The sequence below is a fragment of the Brachyistius frenatus genome, unplaced genomic scaffold, assembly GCF_029030835.1.
Source record: "Brachyistius frenatus isolate BFR_SWC_R1_liver_20210118 unplaced genomic scaffold, ASM2903083v1 Contig_95, whole genome shotgun sequence".
In the NCBI taxonomy this organism is placed as follows: Eukaryota; Metazoa; Chordata; class Actinopteri; family Embiotocidae; genus Brachyistius; species Brachyistius frenatus.
Window position 1 is genome coordinate 646,931 of NW_027210694.1, and position 21,949 is coordinate 668,879.

Sequence of the window (21,949 nt, forward strand, 5' to 3'; positions counted from 1 at the left end):
GGGGGGGATTCTTTAACTGATGGGGGGGGGGGGGAACCAACAACAACAACAATAAAGGTGTTTGTTTTATCGCGTTAATATATATGTATTCTTACCTGTGCGTTTACACAGGTGAGGCCGTCTTTAATTTAATAACGGTCACGTGGGTGGGGAAGAAGGGAGGAAGGTGGGGGGAGGGAGGGAGGGAGGACTTTCTTTTAGGGTCTACTTTCTATTTTAAATCACCGAGGTTGCAGTGTACTATTAGTGTACGGTTGAAGTCTGTTATTATGTTTTATTTATTTATTTTTTATTTGTGTGTCGTTGTCGATAAATGCGACTAAAAGTTGCTTGAAACGGTCACAGCGCGAGGTAACGTTGACCGGGAGGCGACGCAAACAGCCGTTTGATGTGTGAAGTGACTTTGCATTGGATTTACCACCAACGACCAAACGAGAAAAAAAAACAAAAAAAACAAAAAGAAAAGTGTCTTCCACTCACCAGCTACCATGTGGAGGGGTGGGGGAGGGGTGTGCACATTTTCACAGTTACATGAGGTTTTTTTGGTTTTTTTTTTTTTTTTTTGCAGAAGAAGGTCGGTTGGTTGAGTCATGAGAAAATGTCAGGTTCCTCCTATTTATTTCACGACGTAAAAAAAAAACAAAAAAACAACATAAAGCAGGACAATTTCACATCCAATTCCAGTCATCGGCCCTTTAAATACAACGAGCACGGTTGTGGATGTAAACGTGTGTTTGATCTTGGAGAGAGGGAGGGGAGGAGGAGGAGGGGGGGGGGCTCTTTTTGTTGTTGTTGTTGTTGTTGTTGTTTTAGAAAAGAAAAGTCTCATAATGTTAAAGCTGTAACACAGTTAATGACCTGTGAGATGTTTGTGAGATAATGACCATCACCTACAGTAGCGCCCCCCTCCTCCCCTCCTCCTCCTCCCTCCACCCTCCACATTTAAAACCATCAAAAAAAAAAAAACAGCCCCTCCTCCACCTTTTACCCCACCCACCCCCCCACCCAAAAGCAACTTAAAGCTACACATGCAAATCAATGAAGATATTCAGTGGACTGCTCATTATTGCGACGCCCACCCCCACCACCACCACCACCACCCAACCCCCTTTAAGAAGGAGGAAAGGACCATCACCTACAGTAGCGCTCCTCCTCCTCCCTCCACCCTCCACATTTAAAACCATCAAAAAAAAAAAACAGCCCCTCCTCCACCTTTTACCCCACCCACCACCCCACCCAAAAGCAATTTAAAGCTACACATGCAAATCAATGAAGATATTCAGTGGACTGCTCATTATTGCGACACCCCCCCCCCACCACCACCACCACCACCCACACCCCCCCCCCTTTAAGAAGGAGGAAATACAAAACTTTTATCAGTAACCACTCCCAGAGAACAGTGAACAAAGACTAGGAGACTCCATGTTCTCAAATCAGTTTCTCACATTCAGCCAGGCTTGTGGCCTTCACCACCACCCACCCACCCCACCCCCCCCCCAACACCCCCCACCCACCCCTACACACACTGTTTCGCCTCTACTTATCAAAAAGTTTGTTTTTTCCAGCCCATTGGTTGTAACCGAGCAGGTTGAACCTTCGCAAAGTGGATCTGCAGGTTTGTCAGGCGTGAGCGTCCCGTCCGAATGAAAAGTCGTTAATTGTTTGCATTCCAATGCAGAGAATTCGCATAGTAGCACCAAATGACAATTTTTGTTTGGCATTAGTACATTTCGATGACTTGCCCCCTAAATGACCAACAAACAAACAAAAAGTCTGCCCCTCCGTCCTGGCAACTCTTATGTTTCAGAGTTATGTGTATTTTTTTTTTTTTTTTTTTGTCTCACACCCCGACTTCCTGTTCCACAAACAAGTCTAGCATGTTAATCAAAGGCACCACATGTGACACATCGAGGCCCTCCCGCTCATTTCCTATTGTTCAGTGGCCACAAAGGCTCCACGAAGGGCTGTCAATCTGGAGCGACGGTATCATCCCTCAGGATGATCAAATGGCCCACAGATATTTAAATCTATCATTTAAAAGAAAGAAATGGAGGTGGTTTGTGTTCAAAGATGTCTTCAGCTGGGGTTTTAAAAATTTGTTTGTATTTATTGCAGTTATTTCATTAGTATTCATGCTCTGCAGTGGCGATGACAGCAACAAGTGGGCAAACATTGTTTGCTTTCAGCTGATGTCATTAACTTTGCTGCTGCTGTTGACATTATGCAAATAATCCTGCAAATATCTCTTTGCAAAAAAAAAAACCCACACAAAAAATACACTTTGCATGCAGTAGCGTACGAGTAGTATTTTTTTCTTTTTTTTTTTTTTAAAAGACCGAACGCTTGAATGAACTATCGTGTGTTCATTGGACAGAAACCCCGACAGGAACTGGGCGAGCGACTGGCTTGTTTTATTGTCTTGATGTGTCGGGAGCAGCTTCACAGCCTGGCTTCTTTCATAATCACTGGTGTCGCGATAAAGCTCCTTTTCTCAACCGAGCCCGAACCCCGGGGGCCCCGGGGGGCCCCGGTAATGTTTATTCAACGCCACCAGCTGTTGTGTTGTGGAACGTCGGGACAACAAATCTGATTGGTCACTAGAAGAATTTCCTCAATGCAAATTCTCAAGTTTGAATGATTTCCTCTTGTTTTCCTGCGGAGGAATTACGTCTCTTTATTCTACTGTTAGTGTCCCGCTGTCTTTACGACCTCTTGGGAGGTTCAGACTCTTTTTTTTTGGGTGGGGGGGGGTTCTTTGTTCCTCTGTGACCTCTCAATAAAGTACATAAATGGACAGTTACATACGGAAAACAAAAGACACAAAGGACATGACTGCGAACAGACTGCGGCATTCGTTCCTCATTAATCAGCGAATACAAAAGCAACGTAGTAATATAATGAGCATGTAATCCCGCTCTAAAGATTTAACAGTTACTAAGCCGTTATATACTCCTGATGACAAATATATATATCTTGAATTGAACAGAGATTTGATTAATCCCGTAATACTGTTTCCCCTGATGTTTTTTCTCCCATTAAAACCGGAAGAAACGAGTAAATAATGACGCTCGTCGCCTTGACCTCCTGTCAAACGTAAAGCACACGGGTGCCCAGATATAAATATCTCTTCTTTGAAAATAGTAGATTATGACTGCCGCCTAAATTTAGACAGATTATCTCTCCACACGTGCGAAACGAAACCAGTCCAACGATATAAATCACTCCTGTATCCTAACCTGAAACGTAGGTATTCTAGCTTAAATTTTGGATTTCATGCACGTTCTTGATGTTGTTTTTGAGCCTCGTTTTTTTTTTTTTTTTTTTTAAAGTAATCCCAAAATTGTACAGAGTTGAATTGATATGGAAATATCTTAATATGTGAAAATAGTTTTGCCGTGTTCGAAGCTCAAATACTTTTTTTTGCCGAATGCATTGTCGTGATCAAATAACAGATTTTTTTGTTTTTTATCGTCGAGTACGATGTCACGTTTCAGCACTTTGAAATAGCTTCGGTCATGTGACGGACTGCATCCAACTGCAGACGGCTTCTGCAACATTGGCCTGAAAAGACGTGCATCTGCATTAGAATACCTCCCCTACGCAAACACGCACACACACATGCACACACACACACACGCACACACATACACACCACACATGCACACACACACCACACAGGCTGTGCCTGCAGGCCCTGCTGTTTCACCTTTGTTTAAAGTCAAGGAGACTGTCCTCCTAAAGACGAGATCAAATTTGTTATCAGATCGCAATCTGCGCCCGACCGTCTTCCCGTTGCTTCACTTTCCCCCCCCCCCTCCTCCCCCCACCTCCCCAATCCCTACAGAACCAGACCTGTTACTAGCGAGCACCGCCGTGATGCACATTAGTGCTGACAGCAGGCCTCCTGTTAGGCCTCCCTGCCCACTGTTCCCTTGTTTCACCCCCTCTGAGCTCGCTGCATTCACACAGTCGCATGCATTGTCCTGGGATGAACTGCAGCAGCACGGTGGCCGGGCAGATCGGGTGCAGCCTGTACAGTCTTTGCATTGTTGAATCCATACTCATAAGTGTCTCTATATTGGTAAGAATGTCTGTGATTGTGCAAAATCAAAAAAAAAAAAAAAAAAAGGGGTGGGGGGTGGGGAAGGGAGGGTGTAGGATCGGCCCGCCCTCGTGAAATTTGATTGCTTTCATAGTTGCGGAGAAAAGCCCTCACTATAAAAGCTCTCAGTCGCGCACACTGCATGTGTAGACATGCAGCTGGTATAGTCATCCGCACTGCTTGTTGCCAAGACACCTCGGTGCATAACAGGCTGAGTATATTTCTGAATAAGCGTAAAGAAAGTAAAACCGGCGGCGAGGTTCAGTGTGGCCTCTGTTACGGTTTTTTTTTTTTTTTTTTTTTTTTATTCAAGCAATATCACACGGGAGGTTGTGTTTTAACGTCGTTATTGGCACAGCAGCGATGCGGTCATGACCGAGGCGCCAAAATGTAATATTGCGATTACACGACAACCTACCAGCCGATCGATCTCCGTCTCCATGGCGATACACAGCGGGTTTGACTATGAAATGGAAACAGTCAGTCACATCAATAGGCTGTTATGTAATCTGTGCAATGTTTACAACTCCAGCAAGTAGGCCGCCCCTTAGCAACGACCCTAGCGACAGAGACAAGATCCAGTCAGTTTTTATTGCTTTCTGGAGATCGTTTCTCAAACTGAATAAATGCAGCGCACAGAAACACAGAACTGCTTAGCTAGCTTCATCTTGTTGTAAGTAAGATATCTGCCATGTATTTTTCAGATCGTAGCGCCGTGTCACCCGCTCACAGGGTTTGAGATCAAGTTAGCTGTCATGTATTAAAACCCGGTCAAGCTGGCCGCCGCTAGTGTCACGGTACGGTTGCTCGGAGCAACAAAGCACAAACAAAGACCTGATTTGTTGTAATTACTCACATTTAACAGGCATATGAAAAGTAAAAACTCTTTTACAATCATATATTCTCATTGAGAAGACGGAGTGATATTTACTAGTGATGAGCAGGGTGTGTTGTCATGGTGATTTGAGCACGTTCCAAATGCACAGTCGACCAATCAGGTCGCTGGGTCGGAACCACTTGTTGTATGATGTAATATAAAGCAATGTTTGTCATGACTTTTAGTAAAAATAGCGAGTAAGTGCGTTTTGGTCATACACTATCCCAATTAATTTTTCTAGTATCGGACAGGCGTGTCAAAAGTTTCGCAATTTCTCCGCTCCCCGTCTCATTAAAACTTAGTCAGAAACCTCCATCCCGCTTCTTCCATCAGCACTACACTTTGTTCGGTAGGGAAAATGAGCTCTTCACACGTAAGCGAAAACTGTTGGCAAAAACAAAACAACAAAAAAAACGTCACACTGCATCTTAATTGAAGCAATCCTCGGGGGGGAAGGCAGAGACAATGGAACACATGTCTTAAACCTGTGAGAGCGCTGCCTCGCAGTCTTCTTCTCCCTCACTGCCACGGCAATTACTTTGATGCACAAGTTGAAATGATCCCACCTATTACGGAGAGTAATACAGGAAGAGTGCGTCTCATTGATAACAAAGGAGCAGTGTGAGTTATGCCTTCAGGGGGCTGCGACTCATCACTTAATGGCGGGTGAATAGTGAGTCTGAGACATTTCTATCTAAAACACATCCCTCCGAAGACTGCGCACGGTGCCATCAATCATACAAACGACATCATAAACATAAAGGGAGATTTAAGGGTCTTATTTTACCTGAAATATCTAATTCCTTAGATCTTGTTTTACATCTTTTTATCTGTGAGGTGTGTCTGACTGACTCAGCCAATACCAGTATGGCGGCAAAACGTGAAATAGACACGCCGGTCCGCTACAGCAAAAACGTAAGATTGCCACGCTTTGGCCTGTCTAGGTGTAAAAATTTGACGCTTTTCTGTAGAGGACAAAAAATTAAACCTACATGTGATTTACAGGAAAATTCAACTTTTAGCAAAGAACGTCACCTCCTGGATTCGAACCTCGTTGTCCCGCATTTTAATATCGTCGAAAAGTGTCCCTTGCACTTGGTCTCAAAACCTCTGTTGCGGGACATCGGTCACACGATCCCACATCACATGACATTTCACAAAACATGTCACTGTCACGCCTAGACAGCCCAAAGCGTGGCCATCTCACGTTTTTGCTGCAGCGGATCGGCGTGTCTATTTCACACTTTGCCGTGATACCGTGTTGATTCAGCAGGAATATACAGGAGCCGTCTGTCTGTCTGTCACGGTGATGCCCAGAACTTCCGTCTGTTTTCTTTTTATTCCACGTCTGTCAGATAACTGTCACTTGTCTGTCGGCAGAACGATTACATTTAGAGACGAGTAAGGATTACAGTATTTGCCTCTACGCCCAACATGGGAAAGTGTGACTCACATGCCACACCTCAGCCAACAAGTTTAGGGCTTTAACTTTGGCATGTCAGTAGTATAAGAATTTGACATTTTATATTTTGCCAAACGTGTTGAGTCACATGTTTTCTTTCTTTTTTTTTTTTACTGGTTGCAACACCCTGTTATTCTCGACAAAGATTCTTTAGTTTACAGTGATGAACAACAGACAAAAGGTGAACTTATTTATTGTCTTCAAGATGGCTGAAGCTACACATACACGCATACACATGGAGGCAAACAGAAGCATAATATTAATTGCACGTATGCCAAACACAAAATGACTAACACCGTGAGACTTCGGTTAAACGACTTGATGACACAAAGTGCTGCAGTCACATTAAAAGCTAACCGGTCGTGATTCGTGACGACTGCGACCAAAAAAAAAAAAAAACGTACCGCAAGGACACATTGGACACCATTCTGCATTTCTTAACGTAAATATTTACAATCAGTTCCCCAAAGAACAGTAAAGATTGTGGTTTCCCCCTATGGCCCAATACATAAGTCTTATGGTATGTATGTCTGTGCTTTAGTCTACATGTAGCTTACATAGAGTTAAAATATCTGTTAGTGCAATCTGCTATAGAAACTGTGTCATTTACGTTTTCATATTGACCTCCAACTGCATGAATTTTCTGGTGTGAACTGTAAAAAATAGAACCTATATGACATTTATTTAAGATAAATTAATTGCTAAATGCAAAGCATGGCCCAGTTATGTTAGATTGCAAAACAGAGAGAAGTCCATTTTTTTTGCTATACTTATATGTCAAGACATTTAAATGTCAAAAAAAATAATATATATATATATTTATCAACAACCTTTGCCATCAAGCAGAACATTTCAAATCGCCACTGACCACCTGCTTACTTTCTACTCTTTCTCATTCACTTTCCATTATCCTTCCAATAACCTTTCCTCTCCTATTGCAACTTATAAACAGTAACAAAACAAAGAAATGTAGTTAAATTACTTCAGGGGCGATGAGAGAGAAGGGAATACAGACTGAGTGAGAGCCAGGAAGAGAGAGAGGGAGTCTGTACAGGGAAAACTTAAGGGTTTGGTTGTGGTTTTCATTTGCCTTTCTCAGCTGCTGGAGCAACAGTCATCGGCTCTGTCTGCACCCCTGCATCTGTAGAGTGGCGTTTCTGGCCCTGCAGTTTAAAAGGGAGGAAATGGTGAATGCTTTGTGTGTTGCAGCACCTACTGTACCACTCTCTTCTTCAAAGAACCATGTCATTCGTGCCAGATTTGAAGTAACTCTTTTAAATTGGTTCGAAAGCTTTAATTGGTTTTCTAGTCACGGCGAACAAAATCTAACATGAGGAAAGTACCTCTTTTTTTTTTTTTTTCACGAGTATTATTTAATTAAGTTACATTGAATCCAGGCCCTGAATTGGGTTACACTGAGGACAAAGTGACACATGTCAACTGTAAGTGACTGTAAGTATATTACAAAAGGCCCATAAATGTGCTGTTTAACATGACCTGGTTTTCAGTGTAGTGAGGCCTCCACCTTTAGAAGTGGCTGCTGCCATCTGCTGGATGTAACACGCAGATATATTGCCGTATATGGCCATTCAAAGGATATGTCAATAGGCATGTACCATGAAATAGAGGTATATTGTGCATAGGTCACATTGTGGCTTCAGAGTTGCAGTAAACAAACAACGTCTCGGTGAAAACCGACATTCGTCTTACCAGATTTTTAAAGAACAGGTGGATGGAGTTCCTCTTCTCCAGTTTTCTGGGCACATTCGGTGCATCGTCTCCGGCCGGGGAGGCCACCGAAACCGCTTTGTCTACGGCTGCCTCCGCTGTCTTGGCCGCGGCTTTGGGTTCCTCTTTGGCTTTAGCTGCCGCCGCTGCCGCCGCTGCCGCAGGCGGGGCCGGGGTCGCCTTCTTGGGCTCAGCAGCCTGAAAGTGTCGGTGGTACATAATGAAAAATAATCACTTATTCCAGTCTCAGATGAGCAGATAAATCAAAGCCTGTTACAACTGTGCTTCACTCATTAAGTGCAGATGGACTCTGAGGCGGCAATTTGAAGTGGCATTAAGATGTACATCTGCTGTTAGGGTACAGTTTGTCTTAGTGATTGCAGCATTATGAAGGAAAATCACATGTAATAGCAGACGGAGAAAAGTATTTCTGCCAAAGAAAGTTGTTTAGAGCGTGTTTTAATACCAGACTGATGGTATTACTATGGTTAATAATGCAACTATATTCACGAGAGTTTCGTGGTATTTACCAGCCCAGTTGTTTTCCTGAGGAACTGAACTCCACTTGTAGAGGCTGCTTGGACTTTTGTGGTCATGTGATCTAACAGTACCTCAAATTCACACGAATCTGTTACTCGCTGTTAAGGCAGAGATTTTCAGAGGTTTTAAAGGGAAGTACAAAAGCTTAGAGTGTCCTTACTTTGGGCTTGAAGAGAGACAGGAAGGAGGATTTTGGGGCCGTTTTCTTTTCTTCCTGAACCGGTGGAGGCGGTTCTGGCTTTGCAGCTGCCTCCAGAGTCCCGGCTTTTGAGGGATCCACCTTCTTTTGGCAAAACAGCAGAGAGGACAGTGCACACCATGAGATATTTACAAATCAAAAGGCATGAATGAAGCTGACAGAGTGAGAGGAGGAGCTGCCACCTGTGACATGAAAGAAGAGGTAGATGGAGGAAGGAAGAGAAAGCAAAAAAACAAGTTAAGGATAAGAACTGGTCCTTGTAGGAAGAACGAAAGCCCCCACCGGCATGCACAGAAACTTTCTATGCAAAGGAATGAAAGGGAAACAGAAAGAGGAATGCTTCAATCGCCACCTAGATTTTGAAATGATCCACTGTACAAGAAATAGTTAGACAAACATTTTGGGAAATACTACCAAAATACTTGCGTTCTTGCAGAAAGTACGGTAGGAAGTTTCATGCTTCTCTCATATCTTTCCATCAAATATAAAGCTACAGCCACGAGACAAATACCTCATCTTAGACACTTAAAGCAGCAAGAAACAGCTAGCGTAGCTCTGTCCAAACAGTAGACTGTATATAAAAGTGGACGTAGCTTCCGGGTCTGAAAAAGGAGGCCGAAGGGCCTTAAGCCGCGATACCAACGGGCGCCACCAGAGGTCGGCTCCACAAAGCCTCCGACTCCATAGACTCCCATTCAACTTCCGTCATTAAATTCGAGGTCAATACATTTTTTCCACAAGTTATCTCGGTGTTGTTAGCAAAAGTCGCTCCTTCTTTTTAGTTGTTACGTAAATTGTGGTTTTACAGGATATAATGACATAACTACGGAGCTTTAGAGGTGCTGTGGACACCTCCGACTGAGACGAGCTGTTTCCTGCTGCCTCCAGTCGTCACACTAAGTTAAATCACCAAACTCTTCGAAAACAAAGAAAATACACGTATTTCCCAAAATGGTCATCTCCTCTAATTTACCTGAGTTTCTACCACTGGCTGTAAAATCTCTTCCACCATCTGCAGGAAAGGGAAAGTTATTCGTTTTGCCGATCAATTTAAAAAATTTGCCAACCTCCCCCCCCCCCCACGTAACTGCTAATGTCAAACTTCATGTGTGTTTACTCTAATTAATGAAATGTTACATGTGCTACAACGAAGTATTTTGTACATCTGCGGCTACATCACATATCAGAGGTTCCTGTAGAGTGAAGAAAATTCAGAATTAATATCCCCTGAGCTCTTCTCGCTCATTTACCTGCACAACCGCTTGTGCCACCTCCGCCGCCGCCTCCTGAGGTTCGACCTTACTTTCAATCTGAGCGAGTGCAAATGAACCAGAACATGTAAAAAAAAAAAAAAAAAAAAAAACATCCGTGTGAGTCATGTAACAACAATCAGACGATCAGAAGCTCCCTGAAAAAGAAGACTGACAACTCTCTTTTTTTCTTTCCGTTTACCTGCACTCCTACAACAGGCTGTGATGCCTCCGCTGGTGTCTCCTACAGAGTAAAACGGATTTAAAAAAAAAAATTTTTTTTACTCTGAATAAATGCAAATTGGAATGAGCATCCATAATATTGTAACCGTAGGCTACAGCGTGTCTGTTCTGTAACACGGGAGATATGGTTTGTAATTACTCAGGCGGTAATTTGACTCGTGAAGTTTGAACACCTGCGCAGGCAGATTCACATTCACAGCAGAATACATGAATACATCATCCCCTCTAGACTCTCAGTGTTTACCTGTACTGCTACCACTGGCTGTACCTCTACTTGTACAGCTGGGTGCGGCACCTCCTTGATTGTCTGCAGGACAGTTAGGGGAATTCTTGTGTTTAGTTAAAGCCAACAATAAGTCAGAAATTAAATGAACCTGTAAAAAAACATGGAAAAATGTGTAATTATGAAATGCTTTAATATGTTAGAATGGCAATGCATGCTGACCAATAAGAACCAGTTAAAGGTCCAGTCCAAATACATTAGATGAGGAGAAGATCATTGCACTGTGTGTGAGCGTGGAACTCAACCTGGGCAATTAGTTAGCTTAGCATGAGAGGTTACACAAATGAGAAGCGATAGAAAAGTTCCAAAACTGTTTCTGATGCTCCTGAACGCATCGCAGCACAGTGACGCGCATGGAGCAGAGGGGAAGAAACAACTTTCGTAAAAAAAAAAAAGAAGCATTTTCAAGTTTCGTTGCTTCATCAACATCAGCAGCCGCAGTTGCACACGTTTTTGTGTGCGCGACGTAAGCCAGATGAGGCGGTGAGGTCAATAGCGACCGGGTGGGTTTTTCTTTGACATTCGCAGGTCGTGCACCTTCAATTTTGTCCCCCGGGGTCAGACTGTCAACACCGAGTTCAAGTGTGACGTTATGAGGCATCTGAGGGGAAAACAATCGACGCAAACAACCTCCAACAAACCCTCCAACATGCCTTTTCTCGCCCTTAACAACCCAATCGTAGCTCCCTACCAGCCGCACCAACTCTAGCTGGCTGAAACTTCTATCTGTTCCAAGAAAAATTTGAAATTTGATGTGTGCTCTCTGCTCAAATTTAAGGTCCATAATGAAATTGCAAATGCGCACTAACAGTGGTCACAAAAATACACAGACGCTGATGTGGATAAAGCGATGTAATTTGGTATATTCATTCACCAAAGTTGTTGTTTCCCACTGTTTCCACGTGCAAAAGGAACAATCTCTGAACTTTTTGATGGCACTTTGTTCACTTCTCAGCTCCGGCATTAAGGCTCCAAACATGGTCCGCACGAATACGTGGATGCAAATGGAAAAGCTGACTAGAAATCCTAAAGCTAATCTCGGCAGTTCTTCACCACAGAAAGAAAGAAGGGAAGAAAGGAAATTACAGCCGTGATGTGTGACTTTTTAATCGCTCACAGGAAAAGCACAGAAAATTATAATCTAAATACAGAAGTGACAAAGTTCTGCTCGTCTAAACAAACAAAACGAGTCTGCTTTCTCTTGTTTTGAGTGATAGCGACTTTTGATGCAATGCTACGTTAAGATTTTTCATCTGACACACTCTGTAAAAACACTAAACTGATCATGCCTCACTTGGAAGTCTTTGCATTCACATGCTCGGGACAATGTTTGGGGCCTAAAGCTCAGTGAATAAAACACTGTACCGTCTTGTTTGTTTTACTCGAAAAAAACCCGAATGAACTCGACTGTTTCTTGGTCGACCGGCGGCTCACCGTTACGGTCGATGAATTGATAGACAGTACAGTTTAAAGAAACAAAATGTCAGGTGCTTATTAGTGAAAGCCAAATTAGCAAATTAGCTCTTTTTGCCTTCCATTTTGGTTTCAAACGTCGTGCACAGACGTGAGAGTGGCATCAATCCTACTCGTCTAATTCGAGTGAGCGCAGTGAGGTTTGCTGCTCCTGTTACTGTCGAAACAGCACGTTGCAAGTTTCTGCCAACTCCACACAAACCAGCTCTTGTTCCGTTAGTATCAGGATGAGCCACGGTCAGTCTGAGAGTATGATAATCTACTGTACCGCTGCTGCTGTCTTGGGCACGGGATTGGCTCCACTTGCCGAAGCAGCCTTGCTTTTGGATGTCTTGAATCCTATCTGTACCTCAAAATTCACATACAGTATGTTTCACACATAATCCGACATGCTGCGGAACAGGCCGTGCATAAAATAATCTATCCCCTAAAGTAGCGACTGAGTCTCGCAGTCTTGGAGTTAAGAGTCGTTTACTTACCTTTGGGCGGAAGAATTTGCTCAGGGCGTCTTTGGCTGATTTTCCTTTTGGGGACTCGGGTTGCTTCGCGGCAGCTTTTGGTTCTTCTTTTGGCGTCGCCTTTGCAGGTTTGGCAGCTGGCTCTCCTTTGATTTCCATTTTCGGTGGCTCTGGAGGAGGTGGCGGCGGGATAGACATTCCTTTGGGTGCTGCAGGCGGTTCAGATATTTGTGCAACCTTTTCGAGAGAGAGAGTGTGGGATATTAAAATAAAGGTTTGCCGTGAAAAAAACAAAGGAAACTGTCAGAAAACCCATTTGATGCAATGGTTGTTGTAATGAGAGATATTGTCAGTAGTCACATTTTCCTTCCACTTCATCCACTAAAATTGTTTATTATGATGTTAAGTTAAGCAAATAAAATGTCATTTCTGGAAGTGAACTGAACCCAGCTATGTATAATAGATATAGAAACTTCATGTCAATTCCAAGAAGTGTTATGCAAATCAAAGCACTTTATGGGCTACATGCTCACAGTGGTGGTTGCCGCTGGTTGGGCCTCCTTCGGGGACTATTTTGCAACAGAAAAAGGAAGCCGTTAGAGAGATGCAGTCAAACTGAAGCGAATAAAAGCAGCAAGCTTGTCATTTAAATGCTTTGGAAAAATCTGCAGCCACATTTAAAAATAAAAAATTAACTTTTGAGGAGTGAAGAAGACTCTCAGTTCGAGCAACAGAAACAGAAATGGATGTGACAGCGAACTAGTAGCAGTCTGTGTTTTCCATAATTACAGATTTGGAAATTGGAAAAATGGGATAACAAGGGAAATCGAAAATTTATCGGTTCACCTGATCTTTTGTGGCATCGGGAATAGCTGTTTCCTTTTTGGATGTTTTAGCAGAAGGCACCTGAGCAACAAGGGAATGAAAATGAACTGTTATTTTTTTTTTTTTAAAGCCACACACACAAACAAACAAACAAAAAAAAAAGAAATAAAACCAAAATCAGTGCCTTATAAATGCAGAACGTATCAGCATCGTGGAGCGTGATGTAAATTGCGCGTATAAGCCAGTAAAGCTGCGGTTTGGAGTCAGAGGATGCAACAGTTGATGTAACGGGAACAGAAAAATAATTATGTCGCCAAAACAGAAGCCTTTCACGAACCGCAGACACGGGCCTTTATGCTAAGCTAACCGGGGCACACAGAGTGCACACTGAGGTCCCTGACAGAGCACATACAGTACATGCGCTGTCATTGTGACGGCCATTGTGCTCCGGAGATGGCGTAGGCCTGCCCTCGCTCTATCTTCACGAATCTCAACTTCCAACCGCACAGGCCTCCCTTGTGAGCTCACACTATGGGGCGAACAATAGGCCACCACATCCCCGCATGTTCACAGACTCGATTAGCATGGGGCCGACGGCAATGGTAACTCTTTAAAACGGCATGAATCCAAAAGACAGCATGATGAAGAGGAAATACAATAGCTGCCTGTTGGAGGTTTTCAATCAGGCGCTGTCATGACGGCAGATTTTGTCATATCATACAGTAATACTCTTTCACATATCTCTACATATCAAATGTTAAATTAAACATCTCTTCTCTGTTGAATTTAATATCACTTAATCAGACAGAGTCATCAAAAGTCTAATCTCCAGTGAGGCATTATGCAGTAATTAGGACGTACATTAACTTCAATTTTTGTTGTTTAATTAGCTCTTTGACTTCAGAAATAATGACAGAGAACAAGGATGCATCTGATTTTTCACATTTAATTACTAATGTTTTTGTTTTTTTTCCAAGCATTCTAATTTTATAAGACAAGTAATTAAGAAATACCAAGAGCCTACAAACCCCAATTAATCCCTCAAATGGTGTCACTTACTAGAGTTTTGAAGAAGTTCATAACTGGATTCTCTTCTTGGCTTTGCACCTCTTGGTTTTCCACAGGCGGACGGTCGGCGTTGTCAGATTCAGGAACTTTTTCCTCCTCTGGACCGGAGTCTGGAGTCACTCTCTCTGGCTCCGTTAACGACTCGGATTCTTGCTGGAGGTTAGCTGCCTCCTATGCACCATCACAGAGAGTTTAGCCTTTGAGAGTTATTTTACAGCAGCGCAGCTGATATGCAAGCAGCGAGTGTCTTAATCGCAGCATTGAGATGGGAGCACAATTCCAACCATGCCTCTGCCTACTCGGGGCATTGTCAACAATCACCCTTTTATTAATGTGTGTGTGTCCCACCCCTCACTCATTGATATTCAACAATGTGTGAGTTATGCCCTGAGAAATGTCAGGAAAGTCAAATACCTTGCTGTGTCCCGATGGTGTTTATTTTATTTTTTTTAAGTATCTGAACCAGCCAACTGGGTTTTTAAATTCATCTTTAGTGAATCTTTTTACCTCAGTGTGTCAATATTTATTTACAACCCCGTTTCAAAAGAAGTTGGCACGTTGTGTAAAATATAAATTAAAAACATTGAAAATACACCAAAGACAATTTATCAAATGTTGAAACGAAGAAATGTTTTGTGTTTTATGAAAAATATATACTCATTTTAAATTTGATGCCAGCAACATTTCTCAAAAAAGTTGGGGACAGGGGCATGTTGAACACTGTTTTGCATCACTTTTTCTTTTTACAACACTCTGTAAACATCTGGGAACTGGGGAGACCAATTGCTGGAGTTTTCAAATTGAAATGCTAATAACATGCCGGGTGGTCCCTCTCCTCTTCAGCCTGGAAGATGCAGCGTCCATGATTTCTAAAAAGAATCTAAAATTTGGATTCATCAGACAACAGGACAGTTTTCTACTTCACCTCAGTCTGTCTTCAATGAGCTTGAGCGACAAACTGTGTTCACAGACAATGGTTTTCAGAAGTGTTTATTAGCCCAAACAATGATTTCCACCACAGAATTGTGTTTGTAATACAGTGAGGGTCGGAAGATCACACCGATTCAAATATGGTTTTCAGCCTACTGTACAAAGATTTGTCCAGATTCTCTGAACATTTTAATGATTTTATGGACTGTAGATGATGAACTCCCCAAATTCTTTCCAATGTTATGTTGAGGAATGTTTTGCCCATGCAGTCTTTCACAGAGTGATAAACGCCTCCCCATCTTCACTGCTGAGAGACTCTGCCTCCCTGAAATGCTCTTTTTATACCAGATAATGTCACTGATCTGTTTCCAATTAACCTAATTAGTTGTGATATCGTTCACCAGGTGTTTCTTTTGGCGTTACACAACTTTTCCAGTCTTGTATTGGCCCTGTTCCAACTTGTTTGGTACATGTTGCTCCCATCAAATTCGAACTGAGCATATATTTTCCAAAAAAACAAACAAATTTCTCTATTTCAACATTTATTATGTTATCTTTCATATATTTTCAATTAAATCTGGGTTTACATGATTTGCACATCATCACAATCTGTTTTTATTTACATTTTACAGACGTCCCAACTTTTTTTTTGGAAACGGTTGAATTATTTTCACATTATATTGATTTCATATTCCTTTGCAACTTTAGGAAAGTCTAATTTGTCAGTCAACACAATATGATGCAAATACATTATGAACAAATTTACAAAGCATTTTTGGAAAATGTTTCCGTATATTACACTGTGAACTTTGTTTCAATGAAATTTCATTACATTCATGACGTCCTTATGAGGTAGATACAAAAAAATATGAATGTGCAGTAGAACCCATTCACATGTTACAGCTGTTCTTCCTTTGGAAAGACATGAATGTTGGCAGTAATACTGTAGATAAGTGAAGATTTCTCTAAACCAACGAGCACCAATGCTGATTCTTCAACAGCTCATGTCCAAGCAGACTGCAAACCCACAAATAAAACCTCTATGTTTGAACTTATGGCTTAATTGCCTTCAGAAACCTCTGGAGTTTGTGAGTCCAGTATTGAGTGTGTTTACTCCAGAATTCGTTCTCAGCCTTCTCTTCAGTCTCCGGCGTTGCCTCCTTTAAAGGCGTGAGGTTGCATTCGGCTTCTTCTCTCAGGATTTCCTCTATAAGGGCCTCCAGAACGGCATCAACACACTCAGCATCTTTCTCGCTATCGGCATCGTCCAGTGGAGTTTCAAATGGGACGATGTTCTTCTCGGGGAGTTCCTCTTGGACTGAAGCATGGGGCTTGGTCATTTTTGTGGCGTCCGTCAGTGGCACATCCGCTTGAACATCTTTCGGCTCCTCAATCGCTTCAAGCTCCTCTGAAAAGTCTTCTGCAAATGATTGTAGTGCATTTTCCAACACGTCAGTGGTTGCGTCTTCATCACAGGGGCTTGGGTTCTCCTCTATGGGATCCTCTGAGATTATAAGGTACGGTTCTGGAGTTTGAGGACTTTCAGCGTCCACCGAAGCATCTTCAGACAGTTCATTTTGTTCCTCTGCCGGGTCACTTTCTTCCACAGATTCTTCACAACTGCTGTGAATTCTTCTACTACAAGCATTTTGGGTTTCAGTTGTTGCTCACTCTCTTTTGCTGACTCTTCAGAAATGACAGTGGGGTCGCTGGTTTCATTGGATGAAACCTCATTCTCAGCCTCTTCTAGGACCTCTGGTGCCGTCTCCTCTGAAGGGACGAGGTCGCATTTGTCTTCTTCTCTGATGATTTCTTCCACAATGGCCTCCAGAGCGGCATCATTCAAATACTCCTCAGAAGAAGCTGAGGCTTCACCAGAATTTTTAACTTCATCTGTAACTTTTTTTGTTCGTTGCTCATTCTTCTCTGCAGGCTCTTCAGAAACGACATGGTTGGAATCAGTCGGATCACTTGATTCATTGTCCGCCTTCTCTTTAGTCATGGCAATCATCTTTGGTTCTATTTTGTCTGAAAGCACCGGCATTAGCGCAAGTTCATATAATAAAGCTTCCCAAGCTTCATTTGTTTCCTCATCCTCATCCTCAACCGGCTCCTCTATGAAGGACAGACATGATTCTTGTTCACCAGTGAAAGGCACAATGAATGGGACGATCACCTCTTCTTCCAGAGAGCTGTCTTTATCTGTTGCAGGCTCTTGAGGACTGCTCGTTCTGGGTTCTAGTTCAAGAGAGAGGAAATCGATTGCTGCCGCCGGTATTCCCTCAGTATCGTCCTCAACAATGTGAAGACTCGATTCTGATTCCTCTTCCACCTCAGGATCAGACTGAGGATCGACTTCACCGTCATCAGGAGACTCGAGAGAACCTTCAGACGGTTCATGAATGGTATAAAGTTCAGAATAACCTCCTACAATAACGATATATGCCTTGGAGCGACTGTCACAGTCCTCTGAAGGCTCATCAGCAATTAAAGGGCTGAATTTCTCCTTTGGGAGTGTTTCCTCGACTGCTTCAGCATCATCAGCAGTAACCTCCCTGTGGGCGGACTCCGCCTTAACTAGGGCGTCTGCAGGTTTTGCAGGTGTAGGATTTGGCGCACTGGATTCGTTTGGTCTAGATTCTGCAGCTACACTCTTGTGCACATCATTTTCCACGACGGCCACTTTTTTGGTGTCGATCCCAGCCGTCGGATTGTCTGAGAGTTCCTCATTTAAAGCTTCTTTAACAACCTCCTCAGCTTTAGGTTCATTCAGGGAATCCTCCTCAGTTGTCGCCGTGTCCGCCTCTTCCGCTCGGCCGTCATCATCGTCGCCTGTTTGCGTTGAAATGTCTGCTTCGGGTTTTCTCTCCGTTTGTGTTGATACTTCAGTTGTTCGACGTGAATATCCCTCTTGATGCTCGGCGGTAACGGTGGTAGCAGCTTCCTCTCCACGCGAATCCTTTATTATGAAAACCAACATTGCTATTTAGACGAAATGCAGTTTGTGTTTGTGTTTGGGACACATGTGATTACCACGTAGTTCATCCCACTGAGTCATAATAGAGATAGCCGTCTTATAGTATCTGGTTAAAAGAAAAAGTTTCAGTTGTTGTCGAGTGATGATTAAACTCCACAGTCGTTCCATCTTGTGGTGATTAGAGATTAGATCAAAAATGAAAAATGGGACACAAATATGTAGTTTAATTTGTGCACTGTGGTCTCGTAGCACATTACTCGAACAGGAATAAAATAGTGCATATGTTTGAGGTTACGTGAATCGGCAGATTGATGCACATTTGGTGTCTTTGCTCATCCTGGAGAATTCAGCTACAGGAAATACTAACAGGATCGATTCATTGTTGGTTCTGGTCTCTCGTGGGTTTTTTGACAATAAAAAAAATAGAAAACTTTACAGACTTATCCTTTAAAAAACAAACAGGAAAAGTGTACTCACCTGCTCTGGTTCAGAGGGAGGAAGACTTACATCCGTTTGGTCTTCACTTGACGTCTCCTTTTCTTTTTCTTGAACACTCTCAACGTTCGCTCTAGGTCCGGACTTCTTTTTGAACATTTTGCCAAAGAGCATGGTTTTGCCTTTGTTTTTCTTGATGTCTTCCACCTGGAGGACGGCGGGTTCCAGCGTTTCAGAAACAGCTTCATCACCGGCGGGTGGACAGTCTGATTCGATGACCACACACTCAGTGGATTCTGTGGCGAAGTTTAAAGAGGGGGTGTCGCCGTTTTGGTGGATTGTCGTCTCACTCTTAACTGTAAAAAAGATAAATATATTAGTAAAATGAAAACAAATGGCTCCCAGGTCTGTGCAATTTCAAAATAAAGACCAAAAAACTGTTGCCACTCCTAAACTAACATGAGAAAAAAAACAATTTGTGGTTTAATATTGGCTTAAAATGATAGATATGTGCAGTATGTTTTTATTTGGTTAAAAATGTCTTTAATTGGGACTCTAAGTAAGCTCTGATAACTTCCTGTCTGAGTTGCAGTGACTCATCTTACTTAATAATTACGCAGCTTTCACTGCTGTTAGACATCAGCTGATATTTTAACCTCCTTTGCATGCAACATTAAACACACGTCTTCTTGTGCAATTCGCCGTGAAGCAAACATAGGTAGGACGGTGATTTAATGCTCAGCTGCAGCATCAACATCGGCTCTTAGACAAACTGGAGTGCCGGTGGGAATCGTGCAGCAATAATGCCGCCGCTGGGACACCATGACAGGTCAAACACTCGCTCCCTGTCAAATGTCTTGAGACTACGCCTAGAGTTTACACTGGAGGACTCAAGACACAGTCCAGCTGGGAGTCACTGTGTTTACAGAGCATTATGACAGGCCAGAGGACTAATCCAACATGGACATGGAGAGATCATTGCCTGTCAAACACTCATATAAACTCGTTCCCCATAAAGAAAGACACGAAGAAACACAACAGAGGACAGTAAAATAAGTATACATCTAATCTTCTGTCATCCTTACTATCATCCTTAATCTACATATTGAAAATTTAATTTGAGTCTGCATTTATATTATCACTGTAAGTCATTAGTACATGTCACATTCCTGTTATTTCTCTTAAAAAGAGAGAAATTCAAGTTAAACCTCACCATCGATCTCCAGCCCGTTAGACGTGATGTTCGCAGAGAGGCCTCCGTTCACCGATCCATTTTCATGCTTCTCAGACACGGTCCCGTTCTGTAAAGAAAACAATAAATAAATACATATCGATCCGTGTCACTTCAGCATCTCCAAGGGAGTATTTTTGAGAAGAACTGCTTTCACTGTCAATAGAAACCTGAATATTATCAGCATTATCAATGTTTGTACATATCAGCTGTAGGTTTTGTAGGTCTGTCATGTAATTTGTGTTGTTTTACCTGATTTATCTCTTTGTAATCTGATTGCTCGTTTCCCATGTTTTTTCCCCAGTCGAAACTCACAACTTTCAGCTGTGAATCAAGTCAAATCGAAATGTAGTTTTAAGTTGCACTGACAAGCAAAAACATACTGCAAATAATAGTTAACAACCCGTAACTTCAATCAAATGTCTTACCTTGTTAGAGCGCCACAAGTGGAGCAAGCAATGTCCTCCTTAAGGAAAAAAAACTGACAAATGACTCTCTCCTCCTGCCTAACTGTGTATTCAGTGTATTGTCAACAGGCCTATTTTATGTGTACTTTAAAACGGGTGTGGACTGTTTTTAAGTGATCATTTAAATTTACTCAAGTCAGAATCCGCCCAGCAGTGCTCCTCAGTAACAAAAAAAGAAAAAAGCATGATTAGCTCAAGGTAATCTCTTTGTGAATTCTCTGAAAACAACGTGACGAGATCGTAACGAGTTACACTCCTGACCAAGTGCCCTGTGATAAGTTGTGTTGACAAAAGCAGCAGGGAAGAGACAGGATGTGTCTTAAGGATGTTGACCTGGCACTCGTAACGCTACAGCTTTAACCTGGTTATTTTTTTATTTTGAAGAGAAACTTGAAGCATTTTAATATTTAGGTTATTATGGTCCAGATTTGATTTAAAATTCAGACTTTGTTGATTCCATAATCAACTAAAAACTAATCAAACTGACACGTGCCTTAAAATATCTCTTGCTTTGTTTTGATATGTTTTTTTTTTTTCATTTATTTACCGAGCATAAAAGGGATTTTGACTCTTAAAAATAAGCTTTTTGATTTGCAAAGATCAAGCATCTGCTTTATTATCGCAGTTAATCAAGACAGACAGACATCATCCGTCTTTAAAGGCTCTTAAGTAGTCCGAAGGGCCTCTAAATGCAACGGCCCATCTGAGAGCTGTTCAGGGATCAAAGACAAACTGAAGGAAGACATCACCTGATTTCCTCTTTCAGTTTGTCTTTGATTATTCTCGTCTTTATGTTTTTGTTTGTCGCTTTTATCAGGCTCCTCGTTTTGTTAAATTCCTTATAATCTAAAGTAACCAGTTGTTTTTATGCAAGTAAACCAAACTATATGAATAATTTTTTTGTCCATAAACAAGTGCAAAATATAAATAAAAAAAAAACCTTTCAAATGTGCAGTATTTATTGAATCTGTTATGACAAGTCCGTGGAATCCGTGAACACAATGTCCCAATTGTGGCCTAAAGTCTGCACACTGAGGTGGGAGTTGGATTCCCCTGTTGGGATTGTGCATTTATGACTTCATGCAAGGCCTGCAGCTGAGAGACTTCAAGCAAACTCTTCATGATGTACCAACGCATAGCTGCCTACTAGTTTTACTGGTGGCACGACCCTCACAAAAAGGCCATTGATTTTTTTTTTTTTTTTTAAGACTGGAAAAACAACAACTGCAGTATTGGGATTCATTCAACTAAATGTGATTTCTCATGATGTCACCTGGATGCAGGCAGCGTTTAACAGTTTGATGTCTTACACCTCATCAGAATTGGATTAGTAGCGCTCCGGCCTCGCAGATGTATTGGGTAAATATTTGAACTTGGGTGCAGTGCTGTTTGCTGTCGAAA

At 42.2% G+C, this 21,949-nt stretch overlaps 2 protein-coding genes across 11 annotated transcripts in view; one reads left to right on the top strand and one right to left on the bottom strand.

The window, feature by feature from the left end:
- The window catches only part of LOC138628081 (teashirt homolog 2), a 253,786-nt gene that overhangs the window by 88,615 nt on the left and 143,222 nt on the right, over positions 1–21,949 (top strand). The window lies entirely within an intron of this gene.
- On the bottom strand, positions 6,619–20,601 carry bcas1 (brain enriched myelin associated protein 1). Of its 10 annotated transcripts, none has more exons than XM_069710912.1 (15): positions 20,510–20,601; positions 20,334–20,405; positions 20,064–20,151; positions 18,893–19,206; positions 14,500–14,679; positions 13,462–13,521; positions 13,149–13,184; positions 12,637–12,852; positions 10,646–10,708; positions 10,159–10,218; positions 9,882–9,920; positions 8,870–8,992; positions 8,700–8,780; positions 8,152–8,367; positions 6,619–7,604 (listed from the first exon to the last, which is right to left on the bottom strand). In XM_069710912.1, the coding sequence occupies exons 2-15, from the start codon at positions 20,370–20,372 to the stop codon at positions 7,524–7,526; spliced, it is 1,596 nt and encodes a 531-aa protein (XP_069567013.1). In that variant the 5' UTR covers positions 20,373–20,405; positions 20,510–20,601; the 3' UTR covers positions 6,619–7,523. The 10 variants fall into 10 exon arrangements, with proteins under 10 accessions (XP_069567013.1, XP_069567012.1, XP_069567011.1 ...); XM_069710911.1 differs by lacking the exon at positions 10,646–10,708 and adding an exon at positions 12,426–12,500; XM_069710910.1 differs by lacking the exon at positions 10,646–10,708 and adding an exon at positions 12,426–12,506 and having other exon boundaries at positions 8,870–8,989.

Excerpts from the sequence above, each read along its gene's own strand:
- bcas1 (XM_069710909.1), bottom strand. The coding sequence starts at position 20,372 with ATGGGAAACGAGCAATCAGATTACAAAGAGATAAATCAG. Across the intron at positions 20,152-20,333 it reads ATTACAAAGAGATAAATCAG|AACGGGACCGTGTCTGAGAA; the intron begins GTAAAACAACAC and ends TTTTCTTTACAG. Across the intron at positions 12,507-12,636 it reads GCAAATTCTTCCGCCCAAAG|GTACAGATAGGATTCAAGAC; the intron begins GTAAGTAAACGA and ends GTGAATTTTGAG.